Source organism: Macaca nemestrina, chromosome 8 (genome assembly GCF_043159975.1).
Source record: "Macaca nemestrina isolate mMacNem1 chromosome 8, mMacNem.hap1, whole genome shotgun sequence".
Taxonomy (NCBI): domain Eukaryota; kingdom Metazoa; phylum Chordata; class Mammalia; order Primates; family Cercopithecidae; genus Macaca; species Macaca nemestrina.
In genome coordinates, this window is record NC_092132.1 from 20,939,317 (window position 1) to 20,958,593 (window position 19,277).

General features: G+C 41.3%; 1 protein-coding gene across 2 annotated transcripts in view; it reads left to right on the forward strand.

Moving 5' to 3' along the window:
- Positions 1–212: 212 nt before the first annotated feature.
- Positions 213–19,277, forward strand: part of LOC105468478 (transmembrane protein 65) — a 74,438-nt gene continuing 55,373 nt past the window's right edge. The window contains exon 1 of one of the 2 annotated variants that reach the window (XM_011718676.2): positions 213–1,075. In XM_011718676.2, the coding sequence (XP_011716978.2) occupies positions 745–1,075 (331 nt within the window). In that variant the 5' untranslated portion in view covers positions 213–744. The remainder of the gene's footprint in view (positions 1,076–19,277) is intronic. The other variant, XM_011718677.3, reaches the window with a different exon arrangement.

The following is a 19,277-nucleotide window of genomic DNA, read 5'->3' on the forward strand; positions in this document are numbered from 1 at the left end:
TAGATTTAACGCCAGCACAGGGTGGCGCACCCTACCTCTTTCCACCTTCACGCACCAGCCAGGAGGCGACGCGTGTGCGCGCTCCTCCCCTAGGCGGGAGCGCGGCCCAAGCGCCTGCAGACTGCGCCTGCGCAGCCCCTCTCACACCCACCGCCCCCCCCCCCCCGCACCTCCTTCCCCCTTCGCCCCGCCCCGTTCCCACTTCTGCTGCCGCTAGGGGTAGCGACGGCGGCTGCTGCTTCCCGGGAGCGTGGTTTCTTTGAGGGCTCGGGAACCCTACAGCGTGGGGACGTGGGGAGGCTAGAGGGTGAGAAAGCCGGCGGGAGAGGAGGGCGGCGCTGGAGGAGGGCGGCGCGTGGCTGACTCATCCCTCTTGAAGATCATACTGGCAGAGACACACACTCGCCCGCCCCGCCCGCCCGCGCCGCTCCACCTTAGCCGGGAGGCGCCCGCCCGCACCGCCCGCCCGCCCTCTGCGGGCGCTGTCCGGGCCCCGCTGTCTCAGAGAAAGTTTTTGCCATCGGAGGGGCCGGAGCCGCAGCGGGCCTTTTGGAAGGGAAGGGGGACGGAACAGAAGGCGAGAGCCGCTCGGGCCCGCGGAGTGCATGGTGCCCGGCGCCTCGGCTGCCTGGCAGGAGGACCTCGGGGCGGGGTCGAGCTGAGCCCAGCTCCTTCTTCTCCCCTCAGCCGCCCCAGAAACCGCCCTCTCGGACGGCCGCGGGGGTTCCCGCTCCTCAGCTCGCCATGTCTCGGCTGCTGCCGCTGCTGAGGAGCCGGACCGCGCGCAGCCTGAGGCCGGGCCCGGCCGCTGCCGCCGCCGCCGCCGCCGCCGCTGCCGCCGCCGCGCCCCGCCCGCCGTCCTGGTGCTGCTGCGGGCGGGGGCTGCTAGGGCTCGCGTCCCCCGGAGGCTTCCCGGGCGGCCCCCGGCGGCTGGGCACGCACCCCAAGAAGGAGCCCATGGAGGCGCTGAACACGGCGCAGGGCGCGCGCGACTTCATCTACAGCCTGCACTCCACGGAGAGGAGCTGCCTGCTCAAAGAGCTGCACCGCTTCGAGTCCATTGCCATTGCCCAAGGTAAGGGGGGACCGGTGGTGGGGAGCCCGGAGACTCTGGCGCCCTCCTCTTCCCGCCAGCCTACCTGGAGCCCTCCCCGGCTCAGGATCTTGGACCCCCGCTGCCGCCCCCCTTCCGCCCCCCTCGCTTGTCTGGCCCCACGCCTGGGACGGCTGGGGGCGGGGAGACTTTCCGCCGCCCGAATTTCCCCCAGGCAGGTAGGACGGGCGCGGGTCGTGCCAGGCAGCCGAGGCCAGCGCCTGGCTACTTCCTCCCCAGCCTCAGAGTCCGGAGCTTCGGCCTAAAATGCCAGTTAACACTGTTGGGATTGTGTTTTGATTTGCCCTGTGCCTCCCCTCCCCAACCCTCCTGTCCCTTAGCCCTTGCTGCTTTCTTGCGAGCGTGCACCTGCATGCTGTGCCTGCTCCCAGAAAGTGCTACAAACCCGCCTGGCAGGAAGAAACTTTTTGAACGGTTATGAAATGAAGATGTATGGGTGGGTAGCCAAAAGAAGGCGTGTAGCTTCAAAAGTCAGGGATGCTCTCAGCTGCTTGTTTCCGCACACCTCTGGTTGCGTTCATTTCAGCAGCCAAAGGAAACATTTTCCCCAGAAATGGAAAGATAGATTCAAGTTAAACTCCAGTTTTGGTTTTTCCCAGAGGTTGAAAGAATGAAATAAGGAGGTGTATTTTTTGGAAATCTGCGGCTCTGCAGTAGAAGTCAGACTTGTGCTCAAAAATAATTTGGAACGATGAAAGCAAAACAATTTTTAAGCTGGCATGTTAAAATAGGGTATTTCTAAAAGAAGTCCAGAATGGGGTAGGTCAGAATTTGAGTCTAGGTGAAAAGCCTAAAAGTTCAGAAAATAAAAAGGATGAAAGGAGCAGACGACTAAAGTGGATGTCTTAAAATATTTCTGCCACTTAAATACAGTTATGTAAACAAAACACATTGCTTCAGTTTGTATTACATTCTGATGTGTTTGAAAGTTTTAAAAAAGTTTACTTCCCCCTCTAAACTTGGTAGGTACATAAACATCTCATAGATTCCAAAGTGTAGAGCACATTGATTTAGATCCTGGCATTTGATTTGCCAGACTTGAAAGTATATCTTTAGCTGATGTGCAGGAATGGAGGAAAGAATTATCTACCTCATGTAAGCATGACGTTATCTGTACTACTTCAGAAACTTGTTTTAGTTGTGGGTTTTAATCACATTTTTTCCCTCTCGGTTCAGGGAATTGTGGACCAATTTACAGTGGTCGATTGATTCCAGACATTGTTTACCCACAGTGCTTTTACAGGAAAATGTAACATCAGATTAATTCCATTATTCAATATGTAATCATGATGTTATATGGAATCATAAACACTAGCACATTTATAATCTATGTGTGCGCTCAGTATGCAGTTCAAAAATAGTCAATTCTGAAAATATGCTTTGAAAATCATATAGTCGGTCATGTACTAGAACATTAACTTTTGAACCTTTCTCCACTGGCACGACTATTTGAACACACATTTTACCTTTTCCAAGTAATTTCTTGGAAATTCTACATTGTCAACAAGTTACAAGATTGGAAGGCCCTATGAGTATAGTTTCATGGCAGTTCTTGAAAATCATGTCCTGCAAGGTGACTGAAGAATTTTTTTCTCATACATTATTATTTTTGTACATGCCAGCAGTATTGCAGTAGCAATGCTACATTTCCTAATAAAGATAATATTTTTAAATTTAACATGGTTTTAAGTATTCTGAAAAGGACCTAAACACTTTAGTCAATGGAGATCGTTAGCATCAATTAAAGTTAGTTATGTTACTAATATGAGAGAGAAATTAGTAATTTAAATTGTTTTCTTTGCTCAGGAGAAACAGTCAATGATATTTGAAACAATGGTTAGTCAGATGCTTATCTCTCTTGTTTATAAGCTAAAGAACATCAAAGTTTAAATCAGCTATTTTTGCTGATGTTGATGACAAAATGATTGTCCTATGAATCAAATGACACAGATGCTGCTGCTTTGTTAGTATAGTCTTGGTGTTCACTTATTTTCAGTATCAATACATGGAGTTATTATGGAGATAACTAGGATCATCACTTAGGAAATTACCTTATTCATTAATCATTTAAGGTAAAAGGGATTTTATTATGTTGGGAATGCATACAGCTCATTCCATTGCTGAAATCAACATTTTTTTTTTCCAGTCAGATAAATGGAAAACTCCCGTGTTTTCTCTTATTGTTGCTTTTCAAATAATGTTTTCAAGTACTCAACCAATGTATTAAATTTGTATGAACTAAGTGCACTTTCTAACAAAATTAATTCCATTAAAAGAGCTATTTCTTGCCATACGAAATCTTATGTGTCTTTAGAAAAGGTGCTTGTATAAACTAATGAAGTGTTTTGGATTTGGTATGGAAATGTTACTGAAAAAATATCATCCATGCTTTGATATGGCAGTGGAATGTGCTGTTGAAATTTGGCACATTTGCCCTTATCTTTCTTATATGTTTATCAGTAGGCATGTGATATAATCTGTGATGAGGTAAAGCTTTGGAATCAGTTTGTAATAGATAAGGCAGACCTTGTGGGATGTCTTATCATAGTTAAATAGAATATTGTGATTTTTAAAATTACAAACTGATTCTTCCCCAATTTTAAAAAAAGTTGAGGTTGCGCCTTGAATTTACCTGCTCAGCCTGATCGCTTTTCTTCCAGAAACAGACCATATTCTGCTGATAGAGCATTATTCATGTTTTTACAAGCAGTACTGGCAAGCTGACATTATTACAGTTGCCTTTCAATGTTAGCCAAAAATTTTAAAACAAATTTTCTTCCCAATTTTTGTAATTAATATTTCCATTTATAATTATTTTTGAAAGCTTTTAAAATATCGCAATTTGGTATTGAAAGATTGACAGTGCTCATTGTATTAGTTATCCATTGTGGTATAACAAATTATCCTAAAACACAGTGGCTTAAAACAAGCATGTATTAGCTCCTAATTTCTGAGGCTCACAAATCCTGTAGCATCTTAGTTGAGTATTTCTGGCCCAGGATCTTATGAAGTTGAAATGAAGCTCTCAGCTGGGGTGGCATCATCTGAAGTCTTGACTGGGGCTGGAGGATCCATTTCCAAGAAGTCTCACTCACATGGCTGTTGACTGGATGTCTCAATTCCCTCCCCTGTGGTCCTTCACAGGGCTGCCTGAGTATTCTCAGAGTTTCCTCTAGAGCAAGTGATGAGAGAGCAAGAGAGAGCGAGTGTGTTTGCAAGACAGCACCTGTGAGCACCTAAGCTGGAAGCCACAGACTTTTATAACGCAGTCTTAAAAGTGATAGTCCATCTCTTTTGTCCTGACACATTGTGGGAGAGTACTACACAAGATGTGAATACGAGGGAGTGGGAATCATTGGGGGTACATCTTGGAGGCTGGCTTCCACACTTTAAGGTGGTGTAATTAACGCTCATCAGAGAGTTACACAGGGAGACAAGAACTGGTGTTGGAGAGGTACAATGAGAGATATGTTTTGAAAAAAAGAGCCTCTTAGGGAATATTTTTGTTATAATATGTATACTTAAGATATTTTAAAAATGAGATTCTTTTTACATATAGCAAATAAAATATGTATTGTGGTGAACAGAGCAGTTTTTCTATCAATGTTATATCTTAATTAGCTTGCATTTTTTGGTTCCTCTGTATGAGTGGTAATTGTGTGCTTTTGACATTTTTTACCATTTAGCTACATCTGTATACATTAACCAAATAATTCTAAACTTTAATCTTGTAGTCCCCCAGTTTTTGTGATTGTTTAAGGTAGGGTGAAGAGCTTTGTTTTGAGAACTTGCCATATAGCATAAGAGGACTTTGACAAAATGAAAGACTGGAAGATAAAGAGCTTATACTAAATTGAATATCTAGAACACTTAAAAATAAATTAGGATTTCTTATGGAATCCCTGTTCACTAGAGATCTTGGACCTTTAACAAGATTATCCTCATTTTTTTTCAGCCCATTGCTCAGGATTATGTGAGAAAATAGAAATTCTTTATTTTTTATTTTTTTATTTTTTGAGACAGAGTCTCACTCTGTTGCCCAGGGTGGAGTGCAGTGGTGCAATCTCGGCCCAGTGCACCTGCGTCTCCCGGGTTCAAGCTGGGATTGCAGACGTGCACCACTGCGCCTGGCTAAGTTTTGTATTATTAGTGGAGGTGAGGTTTCACCATCTTGGCCAGGTTCGTCTTGAACTCCTGACCTCAGGTGACTCGCTCAGCTTAGCCTTCCAAAGTGCCGGGATTACAGTCGTGAGCACCGTGCCTCGCCGAAAATATAAATTATTTTAAGCTGTTAGCCTCTGGAATGGATTGAGAATAGTTTGCTTTTGTCCAATAAGAAAAAGGGCGAGAAAAACATTTTATACTCCAAATTAAGATACGTGAATAAAGATATTTCAGTGCCTTTGTTGAGATAGTAAAAAGGAAAAAGGGAAGTATAGCTCCACCTAGGCCCGGCAAGAGGGGAAGAACAAGGACGTGGATAAGAAGTATGAATTGAGGCAAGAGGAGTGAGAGATCTCTGATGAGCCATGGGCTTCTATAAGTTGAGTTAGGCTCAGTTAAATGAAGCTTTGCTACAATCAGTTATTTGACCAGTATGGAAAGAACCTAATTACAGTAGTATATTCCAGCAAACTTAATTCTGAGTTCTTTAGAGTTACTGGGTATGTTGGATTGGTCTTATTACCAGGGATTACTGCCAGTAGAAGACGGATAATCAAGTAAAGTTTTTTTTTTTTCCATTATAAAAGGCATATATGCTATTTAACAATGTTTAATCATCACTTACATATAACTGATGTCCAGAGTTATATGTGACTTCAAATAACAACCCTTCTATTATATCTCATGATTTTGTGGATCAAGAATATAGGCAGTTGCAGGTAGAGAGTTCATAGGGAATAAAAAAAATAAAAGAAAAAAGGATATAGGCAGGGCTCAGCTGGATGCTGTTTCTTATGGCCTTTATGGAGGTCATTACATAAAGTTTGGCTGGCTGATGGTCTGGTCAGAAGGTCCAACATCGGTTTATTTACATGTCTGGCACTTTGGTAGAGATGACTGGAGGGCTGGACTCAACTGGAACTGTTGACCCAAGGAGATGGATATGGCCTCATCAGCATGACAGTATTAGCATGGTTGTAATACTTAGGTCAGGGCTCCTAGAGAAAATGTTCCAAGGGGGCTGGGTCGAAGCTGTAAGACTTTGTATTCGTTTTCTTTCTTTTTTTTGAGACGGAGTCTCGTGCTGTCACTCAGTCTGGAGTGCAGTGGTGTGATCTCGGTCCACTGCAACCTCTGCCTCCTGGGTTCAAGTGATTCTTTTGCTTCAGCCTCCCGAGTAGCTGGGACTACAGGTGCACGCCACCATGCTTGGCTAATTTTTGTATTTTTAGTAGAGATGGGGTTTCGCCATGTTGGCCAGGCTGGTCTAGAACTCCTGACCTCAGGTAATCTGCCCGCCTTGGCCTCCCAAAGTGCTAGGATTACAGGCGTGAGTCACCACGCCCGGCGTGTATTAGTTTTCTATTGCTGCTGTAACACCACAAATACAGTGGCATAAAACAACGTACTCTTGTAGAGTTCTCCAAGTTCAAAGTCCAAAATAAGTCTTAAGGGACTAAAATCAAAGTGTCAGCGAGGTTCTGTCCTTCTAGAGAGTCCAGGGGAGAGTATGCTCTTTGCTTCTTTCATCTTTTGGGATTCCTTAGTTCCTGGACACATCACTAAAACCTCTGCTCCCTCATTGACCTTTTTGCCTCCCTATTATAAGAACCCTCATGATTATATTTAGGTTTTACCTGGATAATCCAGGATAATCTCACTCTCTCAAAATCCTTAATTTAATTACATTTGCAAAATTCTTTTTGCCATATAATGTAACATATTTACAGGTTAGGGAATTAGAATGTGGGTATCTTTGGGGGCCATTATTCATCCTACCACAGACTTGTTATGACCCAGCTTTCGAAGTTCCAGAACATTATTTCTGCTGCATGTAATTGGTCAAGCAAATCACTAAAACCAGTTCAGATTCAAGGGAAGGGAAATTAAAAGGAGGACAGAAAGGCGATTCCTTATGCATCAGACTCTTCACCTCTCTATTAAATAAACTTTTGGGTAATTGTTTTCCTTGATTGTGTTGTCTCTTCACTTCTCAGTTCTTGACTAAATTCTAAATATTAGAAATTTGGGAAATACGGCTTCCAGGTAAGTCAAACACTTATATCTATAGTTTAATTTACCAGTATTAATTTGCTGTTTTTCACCTTAATAGTCATTTATTGCCTATTTTTTGTGACAAAAAATTTGTGGATAGGAAAATTGAAGTAATATAAAGTCAGCAATTTATAGGGTCACCCAGAGGGTCAGGTGGAACTACAGATCATGATCTTGAAAGTTTGGGATGATGTGATATTTTGCCATTATTAGTGGAGATTGTTTTCATTTTTCTAAAAATAGTGATGAGATTGCATAACCACACTCTTGTCTGGTTTCCTTTGGTGTGTTTGGGTATAAAATAACTTGAACAAATAGGGACTAAATCCTTGAGTGTAGATTTTATTAGCATCTTACCCAAGTCATCTGAATTAGTTAGTATGTAGCTTTATAGGACTCTAGCCTTACCTTTGACTCACAGGTTTATGTCTGCTTTAAGTAAAGGAAAACACATAAAAACAAGTAGTTATATATTAAAATTACCTCAGACAGACAATAAGAGGTAAGAGTAAATAAGAGGTTCTTGTAGATAAAAGACTGTAGGTAACAAAATCATTTCTCCTAAGCTCTGAGACATTTACTTTGATTGCTTTTGATGATAAAATATTTGAACATGTTGCATTTTTTATCTGCCTTAGTAAAAATATAATGAGCATAATTTAGCTTCTACCAGATGTCGGAGTCCTTATATACTATATTTTAATACAATAAGTTTCTTTGGGGCTACTTCTATTTGTAGACATGCTAGTCATTACACCAAATGCCTCCAGAACACTGCTGTTTCAGTTGGCATGCTTTGTAGACTGCGTCACAGTGGTAGTGAAATGTGTTGGGCTTAGTCTGCCCCTCCCTCCTCCTCAGTGCTCTCAGACTTTTCTACTCTGTTCTCATTCATTCCTTGTAGTTATGGTAAACTCTTTACTGCTGTGTAAGGAGGTCTGCTTTCATGGCATCCTGTTATTGTTTCTAAAGTCTGCTTTTACTTCTACCAATTGTCACTCTTCCATTGTGTTTAATTTTCTTCTTTTTCTTTTCTGTCTCTTTTTGCTTCCTCCCTCTGCTTTTCAGTAGGGTTTAATCCTGAGAGACATTTTAAGGATCACTGTTCTCTTTGTGTTTTCAGCTAACTAGTTGCATCTATCACATTATTCTTGATTTTTGACTCTTTAGCTCTTGCACTAAAGATCTTTCTTTTGATAATATCCCTCATAATAGGTTTTATAGTAGATTCTACTGCAAAGGCTATGGTTGCACAACAAAATCCTTTAAATTTTCTTACTAAAGTTGTACTAGATAATAGAATTGCTTTAGATTACCTACTGGCTAAATGGGGAAGAATCTGTGCAGTTGTTGACACTTCTTGTTGTATGTGGATGAATATATCAGTTATTATGGAGATTCAGTTGTAGGGGATTAATGAACAGGCTGCTTGGCTGAAAATGCACCAGAATTAAGCAGTTAACTGTGGAAATGACTTAAAATTGTCATGGTTAAAGACACAGTTGACAAGAAAATTTGGTTATTTCTGTGACTTACAATAATTAATTTAAATAATCACCATAATTAGGACTGATAACATACCAAGACACTCCAGAATTTTAGGAGGCTCATGCAATTTTGGAATATGTATTAGTAACATATCCATAAACTATAACTCAAAGAATGTTAAACATCATTTCTTATTTGACAATGACTCCCATGTAATTTAACTTACCAGATAAGCTTGTTTATTATCTCTCTTTTGGATGCTGCAAGGACCCTCTGTGTAACGTACCAGAGTTAGTTTGAGGTCAAAAGACTTAACTTTGAATTTGAAATTTGATTTTGGAAGTGCATCAAATTTGTCAAAGATTTAAAGCACTTAATCAAAATAGGATCAAAGATCACTGTAAAATAATTGTCATACTTTTAGCCAAAGTGGTAATTAAAAGGTTTTTAAAAGCAAAACCCTTTATTCTTTGATAGAGGAGGGACTCCGTTTTCCACACAATCAGAAATCCTAGGAAAGATAGCATGAGATGGAATCTGTTTCTCCTCTCCCCTCTTTCTTTTTTTGCAGTTTACTTAAAAGTAAACAAGCATATTTGCTCCCTCTTCTTAATACTACACAAAATTCTTGTTCAAAAGAGAAAACCAAATTTTACTACTTTTTTTTTTTTATACTTTAAGTTCTAGGATACATGTGCACAACATACAGATTTGTTACATATGTATACATGTGCCATGTTGGTGTGCTGCACCCATTAACTCGTCATTTACATTAGGTATATCTCCTAATGCTATCCCTTCCCCCTCCCCCCACCCCACGACAGGCCCTGGTGTATGATGTTCCCCATCCTGTGTCCAAGTGTTCTTACTGTTCAGTTCCCACCTATGAGTGAGAACATGCTGTGTTTGGTTTTCTGTCCTTGTGATAGTTTGCTCAGAATGATGGTTTCCAGTTTCATCCATGTCCCTACAAAGGACATGAACTCTTCCTTTTTTATGGCTGCATAGCATTCCATGGTGTATATATGCCACATTTTCTTAATCCAGTCTATCGTTGATGGGCATTTGGGTTGGTTCCAAGTCTTTGCTATTGTGAATAGTGCCGCAGTAAACATGTGTGCGTGTGTCTTTATAGCAGCATGATTTATAGTCCTTTGGGTATATCCCCAGTAATGGGATGGCTAGGTCAAATGGTAGTTCTAGTTCTAGATCCTTGAGGAATCGCCACACTGTCTTCCACAATGGTTGAACTACTTTACAGTCCCACCAACAGTGTAAAAGTGTTCCTATTTTTCTGCATCCTCTCCAGCATTTGTTTCCTGACTTTTTAATGATCGCCATTCTAACTGGTGTGAGATGGTATCTCATTGTGGCTTTGATTTGCATTTCTCTGATGACCAGTGATGATGAGCCTTTTTTCGTGTGTCTGTTGGCTGCATAAATGTCTTCTTTTGAGAAATGTCTGTTCATATCCTTTGCCCACTTTTTGATGGGTTTGTTTGATTTTTAAGTTCTTTGTAGATTCTGGATATTAGACCTTGGTCAGATGAGTAGATTGCAAAAACTTTCTCCCGTTCTGTAGGTTGCCTCTTCACTCTGATGATAATTTCTTTTGCTGTGCAGAAGCTCTTTAGTTTAATTAGATCCCATTTCTCAATTTTGGCTTTGCCCTTGCTTTTGGTGTTTTAGACATGAAGTCCTTGCCCATGCCTATGTCCTGAATGATATTGCCTAGGTTTTGTTCTAGGGTTTTTATGGCTTTCGGTCTAACATTTAAGTCTTTAATCCATCTTGAGTTAATTTTTGTATAAGGTCTAAGGAAGGGATCCAGTTTCAGCTTTCTACATATGGCTAGCCAGTTTTCCTAGCACCATTAAATAGGGAATCCTTTCCCCATTTCTTGTTTTTGTCAGGTTTGTCAAAGATCAGATGGTTGTAGATGTGTGGTATTATTTCTGACGGCTCTCTTCTGTTCCATTGGTCTATATCTCTGTTTTGGTACCAGTACCATGCTGTTTTTATTACTGTAGTCTTATAGTATAGTTTGAAGTCAGGTAGGGCGACACCTCCAGCTTTGTTCTTTTGGCTTAGGATTGTCTTGGCAATGCAACCTCTTTTTTGGTTCCATATGAACTTTAAAGTAGTTTTTTTCCAATTCCATGAAAAAAGTCATTGGTAGCTTGATGGGGTGGCATTGAATCTATAAATTACCTTGGACAGTGTGGCCATTTTCATGATATTGATTCTTCCTGTCCATGAGCGTGGAATATTCTTCCATTTGTTTGTGTCCTCTTTCATTTCGTTGAGCAGTGGTTTGTAGTTCTCCTTGAAGAGGTCCTTCACATCCCTTGTAAGTTGGATTCCTAGGTATTTTATTCTCTTTGAAGCAATTGTGAATGGGAGTTCACTCATGACTTGGCTCTCTGTTTGTCTGTTATTGGTGTATAGGAATGCTTGTGATTTTTGCACATTGATTTTGTATCCTGAGACTTTGCTGAAGTTGCTTATCAGCTTAAGGAAATTTTGTGCTGAGACGATGGGGTTTTCTAGATATATAATCATGTCATCTGCAAATAGGGACAATTTGACTTCCTCTTTTCCTAATTGAATACCCTTTATTTCTTTCTCCTGCCTGATTGCCCTGGCCAGAACTTCCAACACTGTGTTGAATAGGAGGGTTGAGAGAGGGCATCCCTGTCTTGTGCCAGTTTTCAAAGGGAATGCTTCCAGTTTTTGCCCATTCAGTCTGATATTGGCTGTGGGTTTGTCATAAATAGCTGTTATTATTTTGAGGTATGTCCCATCAATACCTAATTTATTGAGAGTTTTTAGCATGAAAAGTTGTTGAATTTTGTCGAACGCCTTTTCTGCATCTATTGAGATAATCAAGTGGTATTTCTCTTTGGTTCTGTTTATATGCTGGATTGCGTTTATTGATTTGCGTATGTTGAACCAGCCTTGCATCCCAGGATGAAGCCCACTTGATCATAGTGGATAAACTTTTTGATGTACTGCTGGATTCAGTTTGCCAGTATTTTATTGAGGATTTTTGCATCGATGTTCATCAGGGATGATGGTCTAAAATTCTCTTTTTTTGTTGTGTCTCTGCCAGGCTTTGGTATCAGGATGATGCTGGCCTCATAAAATGAGTTAGGAAGGATTCCCTCTTTTTCTATTGATTGGAATAGTTTCAGAAGGAATGGTACCAGCTCCTTTTTGTACCTCTGGGGTACAATTTGACTGTGAATCCATCTGTTCCTGGACTTTTTTTGGTTGATAGGCTATTAATTTTTGCCTCAATTTCAGAGTCTGTTATTGGTCTATTCAGGGATTCAACTTCTTCCTAGTTTAGTCTTGGGAGGGTGTATGTGTCCAGGAATTTATACATTTCTTCTGGATTTTCTAGTTTATTTGCATAGAGATGTTTATAGTATTCTTTGATGGTAGTTTGTATATCTGTGGGATCGGTGGTGATACCCCCTTTATCATTTTTGATTGTGTCTATTTCATTCTTCTCTCTTTTCTTCTTTATTAGCCTTGCTAACCAGCTCCTGGATTTGTTGATGTTTTGAAGGTTTTTTTGTGTCTCTATCTCCTTCAGTTCTGCTCTGATCTTAGTTATTTCTTGCCTTCTGCTAGCTTTTGAATGTGTTTGTTCCTGCTTCTCTAGTTCTTTTAATTGTGATGTTAGGGTGTCAATTTTAGATCTTTCCTGCTTTCTTTTCTGGACATTTAGTGCTATAAATTTCCCTCTACACACTGCTTTAAATGTGCCCCAGAGATTCTGGTATGTTGTATCTTTGTTCTCATTGGTTTCAAAGAACATCTCTATTTCTGCCTTCATTTCGTTATGTACCCAGTACTTATTCAGGAGCAGGTTGTTCAGTTTCCATGTAGTTGAGCGGTTTTGAGTGAGTTTGTTAATCCTGAGTTCTAGTTTGATTGCACTGTGGTCTGAGAGACAGTTTGTTATATTATAATTTCTGTTCTTGTACATTTGCTGAGGAATGCTTTACTTCCAATTATGTGGTCAATTTTGGAATAAGTGCAATGTGATGCTGAGAAGAATGTATATTCTATTGATTTGGGGTGGAGAGTTCTGTAGATGTCTATTAGGTCTGCTTGGTGCAGAGCTGAGTTCAATTCCTGGATATCCTTGTTAACTTTCTGTCTCGTGGATCTGTCTGATGTTGACAGTGGGGTGTTAAAGTCTCCCATTATTATTCTGTGGGAGTCTAAGTCTTTTTGTAAATCTCTAAGGACTTGCTTTATGAATCTGGGTGCTCCTGTATTGGGTGCATATATATTTAGGATAGTTAGCTCTTCTTGTTGAATTGATCCATTTATCATTATGTAATGGTCTTCTTTGTCTCTTCTGATCTTTGTTGATTTAAAGTCTGTTTTATCAAAGACTAGGATTGCAACCCCTGCTTTTTTTTTTTGTTTTCCATTTTCTTGGTAGATCTTCCTCCATCCCTTTATTTTGAGCCTGTGTGCATCTCTGCATGTGAGATGGGTCTCCTGAATACAGCACACTGATGGGTCTTGACTCTTTATCCAGTTTGCCAGTCTGTGTCTTTTAATTGGAGCATTTAGCCCATTTACATTTCAGGTTAATATTGTTATGTGTGAATTCGATCCTGTCATTATGATGTTAGCTGGTTATTTTGCTCGTTAGTTGAGGCAGTTTCTTCCTAGCACTGATGGTCTTTACATTTTGGTATGTTTTTGCAGTGGCTGGTACTGGTTGTTCCTTTCCATGTTTAGTGCTTCCTTCAGGAGCTCTTGTAAGGCAGGCCTGGTGGTGACAAACTCTTAGCATTTGCTTGTCTATAAAGGATTTTATTTCTCCTTCACTTATGAAGCTTAGTTTGGCTGGGTGTGAAATTCTGGGTTGAAAATTCTTTTCTTTAAGAATGTTGAATATTGGCCCCCACTCTCTTCTGGCTTGTAGAGTTTCTGCCGAGAGATCTGTTGTTACTCTGATGAGCTTCCTTTTGTGGGTAACCCGACCTTTCTCTCTGGCTGCCCTTAACAATTTTTCCATCATTTCAACTTTGGTGAATCTGACAGTTATGTGTCTTGGAGTTGCTTTTCTCAAGGAGTATCTTTGTGGCATTCTCTGTATTTCCTGAATTTGAATGTTGGCCTGCCTTGCTAGGTTGTGGAGGTTCTCCTGGATAATACCCTGAAGAATGTTTTCCAACTTGGTTCCATTCTCCCTGTCACTTTCAGGTACACCCATCAGATGTAGATTTGATCTTTTCGCATAATCCCATATTTCTTGGAAGCTTTGTTCTTTCTTTTTACTCTTTTTTCTATAAACTTCTGGCTTCATTTCATTCATTTGATCTTCAACCACTGATACCCTTTCTTCCAGTTGATCAAATCGGCTACTGAAGCTTGTGCATGCATCATGTAGTTCTCATGCCATGGTTTTCAGCTCCATCAGGTCATTTAAGGACTTCTCTATGGTGTTTATTCTAGTTGGCCATTCATCTAATCTTTTTTCAAGGTTTTTAGCTTCTTTGTGATGAGTTTGAACATTCTCCTTTAGCTCGGAGAAGTTTGTTATTACTGATTGTCTGAAGCCTTCTTCTCTCCACTTGTCAAAGTCTTTCTCCATCCAGCTTTGTTCCATTGCTGGCGAGGAGCTATGTTCCTTTGGAGGAGAAGAGGCGCTCTGATTTTTGGAATTTTCAGCTTTTCTCCTCTGGTTTCTCCCCATCTTTGTGGTTTTATCTACCTTTGGTCTTTGATGATGATGACTTACAGATGGGGTTTTGGTGTGGATGTCCTTTCTGTTTGTTAGTTTTCCTTCTAACAGTCAGGACCCTCAGCTGCAGGTCTGTTGGAGTTTGCTGGAGGTCCACTTCAGACCGTGTTTGCCTGGGTATCACCAGCCGAGGCTGCAGACCAGCAAATATTGCAGAATGGCAAATGTTGCTGCCTGATCGTTCCTCTGGAGGGTTCATCTCAGAGGGGCCCCTGGCCGTATGAGGTGTTAGTTGGCCCCTCCTGGGAGGTGCCTGCCAGTTAGGCTACTCCGGCATCAGGGACCCACTTGAGGAGGCAGTCTGTCCGTTCTCAGATCTCAAACTCTGTGCTGGGAGAACCACTACTCTCTTCAAAGCTGTCAGACAGGGACATTTAAGTCTGTAGAAGTTTCTGTTGCCTTTTGTTCAGCTATGCCCTGGCCCCAGAGTTGGAGTCTACAGAGGCAGGACGGCCTCCTTGAACTGAGGTGGGCTCCACCCAGTTCAAGCTTCCTGGCTGCTTTGTTTAGGTACTCAAGCCTCAGCAATGGTGGGCACCCCTCCCTCAGCCTCGCTGTTGCCTTGCAGTTTGATCTCAGATTGCTGTGCTAGCAATGAGCAAGGCTCTGTGGGCATGGGACCCTCCGAGCCAGGCGCAGTATATAATCTACTGGTGTGCCATTTGCTAAGACTGTTGGAAAAGTGCAGTATTAGGGTGGGAGTGATCCAATTTTCCAGGTGCCGTCTGTCACAGCTTCCCTTGGCTAGGAAAGGGAATTCTCTGACCCCTTGAGCTTCTGGTTGAGGCGATGCCTCGCCCTGCTTCGGCTTACACTCCGTGGGCTGCACCCACTGTTCTGTGCCCACTGTCCAACAAGCCCCAGTGAGATGAACCCAGTACCTTAGCTGGAAATGCAAAAATCACCCATCTTCTGCGTTGCTCATGCTGGGAGCTGTAGACTGGAGCTGTTCCTATTCAGTCATCTTGGAACCTCACTCCAAATTTTGCTTTTGTATTAGTGTATTACCAATTCTAAAACTAAAGCTAATTTTAATAAAAGCTTATAAACAAATTGGATTTTCATAAACCTTTTATAATCTCTTAGCATTTTTTCCTTCTTTTTTTTTTTTTTTTTTTTAAGACAAGAGTCTTGCACTATCACCAAGGCTCGAGTGCAATGGCATGATCTTGGCTCACTGCAACCTCCGCCTCCTGGGCTCAAGCGATTCTCATGACTAAGCCTCCTGAGTTGCTGGTACTACAGGCATACACTACCACGCCTGGCTGATTTTTGTATTTTTAGTAGAGACAGGGTTTCACTATGTTGGCCTGGCTGGTCTTGAGCTCCTGACCTCAAGTGATCCACCCATTTCTGCCTCCCAAAGTGCTGAGATTACAGGCATGAGCCACTGCACCCAGCCAATGTTTTCTATTTTTCTTTTTCCAGTTTGCTATATTAATTTAATTTTATCTATATCTTAAAAAAAATTCCTTCATTTTGAAACAACCGTTAAATATCTTCTAAGCTAGATAGATGAAATTATTTTTTCTCAGCAAATACACATTTTCATGCTTTTTACAACTTTCCTTATCAAAAACATATCTTGACCTGGTGCTGTGGCTCACGCCTGTAATCCCAACAGTTTGGGAGGCCAAGGCGGGTGGATCACCTGAGGTCAGGAGTTTGAGACCAGCCTGGACAACATGGTGAAACCCTATCTCTACTAAAAGTACAAAAAATTAGCTGAGCATGGTGGCAGATGCCTGTAATCCTAGCTGCTTGGGAAGCTGAGGCAGGAGAATCACTTGAACCAGGGAGGCAGAGGTTGCAGTGAGCCGATATCCTGCCATTTCACTCCAGCCTGGTCAACAAGAGCGAAACTCCATCTGAAAAAAACCCTCCAAAAAACCAACCAAAAAAAATCTTGCTTTTTTAAATTTCTTGTTTTTTATTTTTTTGAGACAGAGTCTTGCTCTGTTGCCCAGGCTGGAGTGCAGTGGTGCAACCTCTGCTCACTGCAACCTCTGCCTCCTAGGTTCAAGCAATTCTCCTGCCTTAGCCTCCTGAGTAGCTGGGATTACAGGTGCATGCCACCATGCCTGGCTAATTTTTGTATTTTTTTTAGTAGAGATGGGGTTTCACTTTGTTGGCCAGACTGGTCTCGAACTCCTGACTTCAAGTGGTTCGCCTGCCTCTGCCTCCCAAAGTGCTGGGACTACAGGCATGAGCCACTGTGCCCAGCCTACAGTTTTAACTCTTAGTAGCCTTAATGTCTAGCGAAAACCTGTGAAGTAATCTTGAACTGTTTCATATCAGTATTTGTAAATGAAAACCATTTTGCATTTTTTTAGAAAGATGTTTTCTCAATTTTTTTGTTTATTAACAGATCTAAGTATATTTAGCCTTTCTGTGCCGTATAAATGAATTATATATAACTGACAATTCGGAAGCCAATCCTATTTAATTTTACTCACAATTTAAAAACTAGTTTTATTTATCAAATATTAACACATCTACAGACACACAGACAGAAGCAGATCTTACAGCTTTCATAAATCTCATTTGTTGGCTTTTAAATAATTTTTTTCCCCCATTCTACTACCAGTCTTCCAATTATCTGTTTCATTGCCCTACTCAGTTGTTAGCTGGGCAACCCTCAATTCGCATTTTTAAAGGGATGGCTCTTAGATGAAACAAGGTAGAAAATTTATATCTCAAAGCACAGAGCTGAGATTTCAGGCCTAAATAATTAATTGTGTAATCATTTGCCCAAACCAAGGAAGGAAGTTGTTGGTAAAGGCCCGGCTAAGGCAAGATAGCCAGGAAGAGCACCTTAAACAAAGGTTAGATTTGTTTTGTAAATTCAAACCAATGGTAAGAGTTTCTAGTGACTCGGTTCTCCCTCTCTTCCTGGTGCACCGAGGCAGACGACACCCTTACAAATGGATATATATGTATTTTTTCTTTGAGACAAAGTCTCCCTCTGTCACCCAGGCTGGAGTGCAGTGGTGAGATCTCGGCTCACCGCAACCTTGCCTCCTGGGTTCAAGCGATTCTCCTACCTCAGCATCCTGAGTAGCTGGGACTACAGGCGCGCACCACCATGCCCGGCTAATATTTTGTATTTTTAGTGGAGACTGAGTTTCACCATGTTAACCAGGATGGTCTTGATCTCCTTACCTCATGATCTGCCTGCCTCGGCCTCCCAAAGTGCTGGGATTACAGGTGTGAGCCACCGCGCCTGGCCGAGATTTTTTTTTATAGATGTAAATTTATTTTACAAAAGAGTTTCAAAATAGCCAGCTAAATGCCAGAAACGTATGTCTTGAAGACTTATTTAGTTGAATAGGCAGTCTTTTTAACTTAACTACTGTTTCCTAGCTAAAATTATTGAGTTCAGGTTGAAGGCCATTAAGGAAAAGGACAAAAAAAGCATTCTTGGTGCCTAGACTCAGTATGATAGCTCTGAAAAAGAAGCAAGGCTACTTTACCTGAGGTCCTAACTTTTATAAACACTTTATCCAGGATAGCTTTCTTTTAGCCTTTAGTGTAGTATAATAACTAAGCCAAAAGGTTAGCAGATTTAATTTTTACCAATTTGTTGTTTAAGCTTTTTATTTGCCTTTTATAGTCTTTTTCCTTTCCTGTTTTTTTTTTTTTTTTTTGAAACAGAGTCTCGCTCTGTTGTCCAGACTGTAGTGCAGTGGTGTGATCTCAGCTCACTGCAGCTTCTGCCTCCTAGGTTCAAGCCTCCCTCGTGCTTCAGCCTTTCGAGTAGCTGGGATCACAGGCATGCACTACCATGCCTGGCTAATTTTTATATTTTTAGTATAGATCAGGGTTCACCATGTTGGCCAGGCTGGTCTTGAATTTCTGGCTTCAAGGGATCTGCCCACCATGGTCTCCCAGTGTGCTGGCATTACAGGCATGAGACACCATGCCTACTCTCTTTTTATAGTCTTTAAAAAGAGGCAGTAAAAATGTTGAAATCTTTTTTAGAAAGTTCTGCACATCAGTAGGCATCCTTAGATGAGACTAATTGAGGAGTCCTCACTTTCAAATGTATGGAATTACTTTTAGTAAGATTTTGCTATCTCTTTAAGTGTTTGCTGCTTCCAGGGCTTAATATTTATACATGTAGAGGTAGGCATAGCCAGAAGGTGGAGTACTCAGTTCTTCAGAAATTAAGGATCTCATCTATTTGGCTTTGGCTCTTAGATCACCTCGATCAGTTTAACCAATGATTTTTCCCTACCTCAGGGTGAAAGAAAAGGAAACAAATGGGGTAGAACACAAAAATTCCTGTGGATTTCCAAAAGCCAAAGCTTGCATCCCCGGCAGTATTGCCATTTACTACTAGTTTCTGTCTGACCCAGTCAGACGTCTGAGGCCTCTCTAACTGAATCCAGACCAGTTAATGATTAGATCCAATTCTGTCCTGGACCCAGTCTAGTTTCTGTCACAACTTCCAAATTCAGTTCAGATAAAAAAAAATTGCTGAAACTCAAATATCTCAAAACATACATCCATGGAGCTTTGGAACCCTAGAGAGAACTTACGCATAATCCCCATTCACTGAGAGAGAGCAGTAGACACAATGGATCTTGTGGATACCTCACTAGTAAATAAATGAATATGTATGTATTTATATATATATACTCTATATTATTTATAGTTCTGTGTGACTCTCTCTATATA